At 38.1% G+C, this 8,721-nt stretch overlaps 1 protein-coding gene across 1 annotated transcript; it reads right to left on the reverse strand.

Annotated features, from left to right (window-relative positions):
* Window positions 1–364: 364 nt before the first annotated feature.
* Window positions 365–1,947, reverse strand: LOC135613383 (polygalacturonase-like). The gene is made up of 4 exons (XM_065110409.1): window positions 1,516–1,947; window positions 1,144–1,433; window positions 847–1,075; window positions 365–765 (listed from the first exon to the last, which is right to left on the reverse strand). Exons 1-4 carry the CDS (start codon window positions 1,945–1,947, stop codon window positions 547–549), a joined length of 1,170 nt encoding a protein of 389 aa, XP_064966481.1. The 3' UTR covers window positions 365–546.
* Window positions 1,948–8,721: the final 6,774 nt, after the last annotated feature.

An 8,721-nucleotide genomic window follows, 5' to 3' on the forward strand; every position in this document is an offset into this window, starting at 1 on the left:
ATTACGAATTTTGAGACATACATATATATATAATTATGCTAAAAAGTAGTGCACTAAATCGGCACCCACATAAGGTATACACATGGACGTACCTGCCTTTTGATTGGAAGAAGCATGGGAGCCACCTCGGTCATTGCTCCGATCGTAAGGCAGGTACGAAACGTGTCTACGTGTGAATGATGAACAAACAAAGAAAACATTTTAATACACGCACAAAGATCTGATGTCGTCATTCCCATCTCACAGCGCTGACCTTTTTCCGACATCACTCGTTGACTCACAAGATTCATATATATGAAGGAAACATGCCGTGCTTATCGAGTCATGTTCCATAGAAATCACATCATTAGGTTGACTGCAATGATGATAGCACACCATTAATTTCCATTTACTACGATTAGATCTGAAGTTTCTGTTCAACACATGGATCTTCTCAAACGTGTCATCGGAAGCAGACATCAGTACTACGTGAGTCCGCATGCAGTCTTCAACCTCACTTTCCTGGTACTTGTATATGTAGGTATGCAGATCAGCTCAAGTTCATCGTCATATGCAGCTCGGCGGCACGACGAAGCCCGAGGTAGTGCCATCGGCGTGCTTGCACGACGACTCTGCCGGCCTGTTTCCATACGTGAGCTTGATGTCCTGCATCCCGATTCCCGTGCACGGGTTGCTCGCGCTGCAATCGAAGTTCACCGCCACCTGCGAGGCTGACGATCCATGGATGTCGTTGTACCTCACCTGACTGATCTTTACGCCGGAGTTCTGCGGAGAATGCGAGCCGCAGAGGAGGTTAGTTCTGTTCTTGATGGCTTCTGCGGAAGGGATAGGGATGAGTCTCTGTACCTGGTCGGGGCATCCCTTGTTGTCGGGGCAGTAGTTCTGGTCGATGATGATGGGGTTTCGAACGTTCTGCATCACAGCGTGCTCGAACACCACTCCCTTGACGAACCCCTCGCTCGGCCTCCCCCACGTCTTTATCCTCAGCCCGTTCTCCGTCCCCGTGAACACCGTCGTCTTCACCGTCACGTTCTCCACCCCCTCCTCGTCGTATCCCTTCCCCAAGCTCCCTATGCTGCCACCGCTCACGAACTGGTTCAGTGGGTGAAAAGCTACGTGGTGGTTGTGCATGTACGTTCTTACCTTATGCCGTGCCCTGGGCCGCAGTTGACCTGTTCGATCCACAGGTTGGTGGTGCCGGGGCCGATGGAGATGCAGTCGTCGCCGGTCCTGATGACGGCCCCCGTGATGGTCACGTAGCTAGACATCTGGACGTGGATGCCGTCCGTGTTGGGGCTGTTGCCCGGCGCCATGATCCTGACGCCCTGGACCGTGACGCCCTCGCAGTCGTTGATCACGACGTGGTACAGCTCGCTGTTCATTGACGTCAGCCCACTGATCATGATGCGCTTCGAGTTCCTAAACGTCAGCGACTGCATGCACGCGTCGCGAAGAAGACAGCGATCAGTGCAGTTCCAGTTAGATCAGAGTAACGTTTTGTGGTTGAAAGCTCACCGTGGCGCCGCCGGGACACCTCCGTCCGGTGGCCTTGCAGGCCCACAGGGACGCGCCGCGGCCGTCGATGGTCCCGCCGTACACCGACACCCCCTCGACGTGATCAAACACTATCCACTCACCGACCCTGCCGAGGTCGGACGCCACCACGAGAGTGCCGTCGATCCGGATGACGATCTTGTTGCTCTTGCAAGGGCCATCGAAGGTGACCTGACGAACCAAGAAGGATCCAGCCGGCACGTGGACGGTCGACGGCCCCGGCGAGCCGCATGCTGCCTGCCATGCACCGAGCAAGGGTTTGGTCGAGTCCGTCCGGCCATCGGACTTGGCTCCGTACTCGGCGATGTTGTACACTTCATTGGCAGATGACAAGAGGTGGGTGGAGATGAGTACGACAAGGAGAAGGATGATGGAGCAGTTGAGTTCAGCCATGTAAGCTTCTCATAGGGCACTCCGGTTGTGTTGGCTGGTATTTATAGGGTTTGTGTGAGGGTTTTAGTGTTGGTGGCTGAGAAGTAAAGCAAACTCTGCCGAGATTTATGAGATGACACACAAAGACCTGAGCATAGGGAGGGAAATGGGCATGGCATGCATGAAACTGGAAGTTTTCATGCAGATGGCTTCCATGCTTTGAAGTCAATTGAGGTAGGAAGAGGTTGAATCCATTTCAGGTTGTGCAATCAAGATCTTGACAACAACTGCTTGTGCACCAAGGATTGTGTTCCAGGGATGCAACCTTTCTGCCAAACCCATTCTGAAACTGGTGTGCAGTTTGACTATTGGGTTTGTGTTCCCAAGATCAAAGTTGCTATTGCATGGTTAAGTTCTGTAGGCTAACTTGATCGGTGGAGTTAAAGGCGGAGAAGAAAGCGGCACTGATTTGGGTTATTATGACAATATTCAGTCAAAAAGTATAAGTAACATTCCATCAATATGCAAGTAGTATAGACTCTTGGTTGACCATTGCAAGTTAGTTATAAGGCCACCATATCATACTTCTTCTCTTTTATCTTATCTTTTCTTTCCTTTTGATCGCGCATCAAACCCATCTAAGAGGTTATGAAAAACGAATGTACAATGGATGTCTAATGCACCAAAATGAGATTTCAAACCCTCGACCTATAGGAAATAGACCAGATCATACACCGATGTACTTAAATCAAGTACTTAAGATTATTCTAATATTTGGATGATGTTCTTTCTTTATTAATGATCTACGGACAGAAGCAAACTGCAAGAAGGGTTGGTGGATTGGCAATGGCATTCTTTCATCTTTTTGGTAAAGCCAATAGAAAGAAACATACTAAAGACTAAGTTTAGGCTAAAAGAAAGGTGAAAAAGAGTACAAAAGAAAGCAAAAAATGGGTTTAAATTAACCATTAAAAAAGATGGATTTGATAATTTAGCCATGATTATGTTGATCACATATGCTATCTACAACATGAGGAAATATTATGATGGCAAAGAGCACTAAAGGTCTTGATCCTTGTCCAAGCATCCATCTCTATGGCACTCTAATCTTTGGCACCAGTGGCCCATTCAGGTGTAACAAAGTGATAAGCAGCTGTGTTCATGGATGCAAGGGTGCTTGTTTCATGGCCCTTGTCTTAGGTAACATGGGGAGTTTGAGCTTGACAGCAGCTGCGGATAAGTTCATGCTTGTTTCTTCTGCCTCTGACTGAGCATGGTGAAATGGGGTAACACACATGACCTCATCCTGCAGACTAAAATATTGGAAGAAGTTGAAGATAAGTTTCACGAGCAGGAATTGGAGGTTGGAGTGTGAAGGACATTGGAAGATAGAGTAGCAAACATGACCTCATCCTACAGCAGCAACTGGAGATTAATTCTATAGACACTATTTCTTTTGGCACATACTTCAGCAAGCAAACCGTCAGAAGTGATTATGCCATGTTGATGTCTCAATCTCTCACTGTATTTAGGAACTGAGAAGCTACTAATCCCTCTTGTATCCTAACATAATGTAGGGGAGAACATCTTGATACCAATAACAACAATACAAAGAATCAACAATAACATATAGATAAAGAAAACAACGAATATAAGATTTACTTAATTTGATCGACTCTAAAAATTAAAGAAAAAAACTTGTTAACCCTAACAAATATACACTTTACATGCATGGTTTTCGTGAACAGTCAAGAGCAGCTGCAGGTATTGTTCACGCTCAACTTCATGAATTCTGGAACTGCAAACTGATATCCATCATTCTCAGGGCCTACAAACATAAAACATAAGACATATATTGTGCCGAGGCCATATGCACAGGTTTTGTGTCTGATATCACCTGACCATCGACAGACTTAAGACTTAAACATGGAGAACAAGGTTAACTTGAAGGCCGAAACAACGGCAATCTTGTTGTTGGAGGATCATCACATGCTGTCACGCCGCAAGTTTAGTAGATGAGGAAGGAAATGAGCTTGTCAAAAGGATTCTTCCTGAAGAAATGGATGGAGTTATAGGACTTCTCATCTTGCAAGCAACAACATAAATTAATGAAAACAAGTCACAAGCAAGTGGAAGGTTTCTTTTTCTTTATATCATAAAGTTCTCAACTTAAGGAAACAAGTTCATCATCATCTCTTTTCTCATTGACTAAAGTATTCTTTCCAATTGTCGTGCTTTATTAATCCAGTTCATTTATACAAATGGAAAATGGAGCCTTCTTTCTCTTTTCTCTTTCTTCCTTCTTTTTTCTCTTGTAACATTACAAACAAAAAGAACATACTCTTAAAGCATTTTCTATGGCCATCTTGAATTTTTTTTTCACAAAATTAATTTAAGGAAAAATAGAGAAAATGATGAGAGAGATGTCACTTTTTATGCATATATATATATATATATATATATATATATATATATATATATATATATATATATATATATATATATATATATATATATATATATATATATATATATATATATATATATATATATATATATATATGTTTGACATATTATAGTGAAAGGTTGTGTATAGTGTCACCTGGGTAAGTATAGAGAAAGATACTGCTTTGCATACACATATATGTATATAAGTGTATATAAATGTGCTAGGTATATTAATATTGTGCAATGTTATATATAATGTCTTCTACTATAAGATGGTCATATAGATGTGTTTGATGGATTAAGATCTTATTACTGAAAGAAAGAAGGAAAGAAATCAAGAGAAAGAGATGGTCACATGGATAAGTATAGTGGATGATGGACACATATATGTATAAAAGTCTATATAAAATGTATTTGGTATATTATTATGAAATTTTATATACATTGTCTTCTACTAGAAGATGATCACATAGATATGTGTTCGGTTGGATTGGTTGAACAACCATTCCAAACCTGTCCTAATTTTAATTCATTTCAAGATGCACTCAAATCAACATATCACACATTAGAGAGAGAGAGAGAGAGAGAGAGAGAGAGAGAGAGAGAGAGAGAGAGAGAAAAGAATATGCTTAATAATATTAGGCAATCAGTGATTTCAGATTGAGTTAGTGTCGGAGAATTTGGTACACAAAATAGCTAAGTGTATGCATTTTTCCAAAATAAAAGAAAAAGAGAAAAAAAGTACGTGTGGAAGGTTGAGATAAGTCTTCGGCACTTCGCGTTGACCACGAGCATGCTTCCACTGTTGACTTGGTTCGATTTGGACTTCCATTTCCTCAATTTGAGCAATATGGTTCATATTATAGTCGACGAGGACCTCAAATTTCAATTATTCGATATTCATAATTTTTTTACGTATTTTCACATATTATATATATACATATATATACATATACATATATATATATATATATACATATAAATATAAATATGTATATGTATATATATACATATATATATATATATACATATATATTATCCAATATGATTGAGAAGACCAGTAGACAACATGCGATATATATTACATGAACTCATGATTATCTTATCAATCATATGTATTATTCATAAATAAATAATTAAAGTAGAAAATTCGTGAAGAAGACATTTTTGTTTTTGTCCAAGATTTTATGATGACATTGAATCATAATTTTCATGTTCCTATTGACTAAGGAACAAGATACTCTTTTACATTGTCCATATCCCAAGTCTTCCATGACTAAATTACAAGGAGACAGACCTGTTATAGTGAGAAACAATTATGGGAGTGGGGGAGAAATACTTGCCACAAATCAACAACTTAGATTCCTTGTTATCATAGTATTTGTTGGACACACTAATTACCATCACACATTGGTTGATAGTGGATCCCACTCCACCAACCAAATCATTATTGTTGTTTGTAGTCATTACATGAAGTTCTATAAGTTTATAAATAAATAAATAAATATGTTTGGAAAAAAAACATATCTTCAAACACTAAAAATTGCATACATGTCATTCTAATATTCATAGGCTATTGTTAGTTAATTGTTAGATGAAAGTGTAATTTATGTTGATATACTTTAAAAGTTCATTATGATGCTAAAACTAGTAGGGGTATTTTAGATGAATTATATTTTTATATACTTCTCTAACATAAAAAAAAGATGAATGCTAATGGCAGTGACATGTGGAGTATCTTAATATATAGAAGCATACATATGCTTTGTTTAAATTTGTAGTGGCAATGTGCTATTTTTTTAAACTTCAAAAGGTCTTCATATAAGATTCTCTTTATTTAATAAGCATATAGAATTAGTATAATTTTTTGGATGTTTGGTGTCAATACAAAGAATCTTGATCAAGTGGTCAATGACTAAGACTAGGAGACATTTAATTGACATAATAATATTTTTGACAATATTTCCAAATTGTTGTGTGGAATAGATAAAGGAAGCATGCAATGAACTTTGAAGCTTACCCACCAATAATTTAGTAAGTACATGGCCTGAATGATTCCTTCTTACTGTGGTTTCACAAAGGGAACCATGTCATGTGTTTATGTACATTATATGAAGAATGTCCCACTTATGTCTCTCAAAGATCAAGCACATTGTGGGTCACTTGCACTATTGTTGTGGAACATGGTGACCCACATAAAAATATATATTCTAAATATTCAATATCATCATGTGTCATTGTGTGATCTTATGATGTTGGGGTTGACTCAAATGCTTATACTCCATTTCGAATAGAATGATGTGTGTTCGATCATTTGGTCAAATGAGAAGATTATATCTCAATGAATCTCGAACATGAAGGAAACAAAATGAAAAATAATGTGTGAAAACCGAGATAGATATTGACAAGCCTGTATATGAACTCTATGGATGAAAATTATTAGAATATTTCTCACATAAATTTGACATGGCTATTCTAATGAGTTGATGGATTTTGCTTCTTTGGCATATTTAATAGAATTATCAATGGTAATATGTGGATATGGAAAGATGCGAAAACCGTGAGCCATCTAAGATAGTACTGAATCATCATGAGGAGTCAAAATCCAACTCGATTGTGATCTTGCGGGGTCAAGTTCAAGCTTCAAATGCTTGTGATCCAAGCCAAAACCACTTGCTTGAACTCGAGTTCTTTTACCTCTTTCTTTATCGTACCTTCTGCAGGCAATTTGAGGCCGAACTAAGATCAAGTGAGATCGTTCTCTTTTGCGACTCAAATTACGGTGGATGATGATGCGCTAAAAGGAGTCTCGGTGGCCAAGTCAAGCTGGTTAGACTAAGCAACAAAAGATGAGACATCATTGGTTTTAATCGGTCAAACTGTTGCTTTTGATGCACATTATAATACATAATGGTTGCTGATGCAGTGCAGTTTTTGGTAGCTGCAATGCATCGTAAGCGGATCGAAACCTCGTGGTTGTAATCTATGGGGATCAAAAGCTGAAAGTTACTTGGTTCTCTACCTCGTCATGAAGTTGAGAATAAGCGATTCAAGATATGGCTTCTTCTCATGAACATTATATAAATGATGGTCGATGATGCAGTGCAGATTTTGGTGGCTGTAATATATATTATAAGGAGACGAAAGCTGAAACATGAGGTTCCCAAGCTGTTCATCTGCCACATGAAGTTGGGAACTTTGTGATTCGAGATACTGCTTCTCATGAAGTAATACGTCACAAGGATATCAAAGCTGAAGTATTCATCAGGTTCTAGTTTTCATTCAAAAGGAATCATATCTTTAATGTTTTGTATTGACTATATTTTCTCGAGAGCCAAACCTTATTATGTTTCCTGCAAGTCTCCGGTGGAAGTCAAGCCATGCTTCCGATGACATCACTAGCTTGGGTTGGTCAAAATCTTGCTTCTCATGCACATTACGATGGTTGACGATGCAACGAAGACTTGGATAGTTGCAAGAGGTCACAAGGAGCACAAAGCTGAAACCTCTTCATTCAAAGTACAACCTTTTTCAACTTGAGGTAGTGTGTAAAAAGTCAAACCTTGTGGCCAAACATTAATGATTTTTCATGTACAAAAAAATCATAATATCTCAATTATTTTTGTAGAAAAGAAATATATAAATATATATATAGTTAAAATTAGGATTATTTTTTAGATCTTCTTTTACCTCTAGCTATAATAAATCTCCTTAGAACATTGCTTCAAAAGCACATTTAATATTACAAAATTAAGTTGAAAAAATGAATCATGGTCATCTTTGCAACTATAAGCTAAAAAGTTGATCTTAAGCTAATTAGACACCTATATATCAAGAAAAGAAGACACAGTTTGCACTCAATTTCCATCACAATGGATAAGAACAACAGCTACAATTTAACATATCCTATTAAACAACATTTGTATTTTATGCAAAAGGGATTTGTTGTCGGCAGATCAGAAAGGCAAAATCCACTGTTAGTTATTATCTATTTGAATAAGACTACATTTTGGGATGTCGCCTTTCTGATTGATCTACATGGATGAAGAACATGCCTATATTTACTAGAAAGTCTTAAATAATAAAAATAGAGTTAAAAAAGATAATCCAATCATACTGCCAAATTGACGATGACAACGGTCATATTTTACTAATAAACATTAACATATTTATGTGGTAGAGGTTAATAGAGTGAAATTGTGATATATAATGAGAGAGAAATCTTGCAAAAGCATTTCCAAAATTACAATGTTTCTTATAATCATTTTGTTGTTCATTATGAAAAAAAAAATTCATGAAGATCTCTCTCTCTCTCTCTCTCTCTCTCTCTCTCTATATATATATATA

The sequence above is a fragment of the Musa acuminata genome, chromosome BXJ2-6, assembly GCF_036884655.1.
Source record: "Musa acuminata AAA Group cultivar baxijiao chromosome BXJ2-6, Cavendish_Baxijiao_AAA, whole genome shotgun sequence".
Classification (NCBI taxonomy): Eukaryota; Viridiplantae; Streptophyta; class Magnoliopsida; order Zingiberales; family Musaceae; genus Musa; species Musa acuminata.

What these genes read in the sequence shown, in the direction of transcription:
- LOC135613383 (XM_065110409.1), bottom strand. Translation starts at nt 1,947, where the DNA reads ATGGCTGAACTCAACTGCTCCATCATCCTTCTCCTTGTCGTACTCATC. An exon ending in GGTGTCCCGGCGGCGCCACG is followed by an intron (nt 1,434 to 1,515) that starts GTGAGCTTTCAA and finishes GCGTGCATGCAG; the next exon opens with TCGCTGACGTTTAGGAACTC. An exon ending in ACAAGGGATGCCCCGACCAG is followed by an intron (nt 766 to 846) that starts GTACAGAGACTC and finishes CATTCTCCGCAG; the next exon opens with AACTCCGGCGTAAAGATCAG.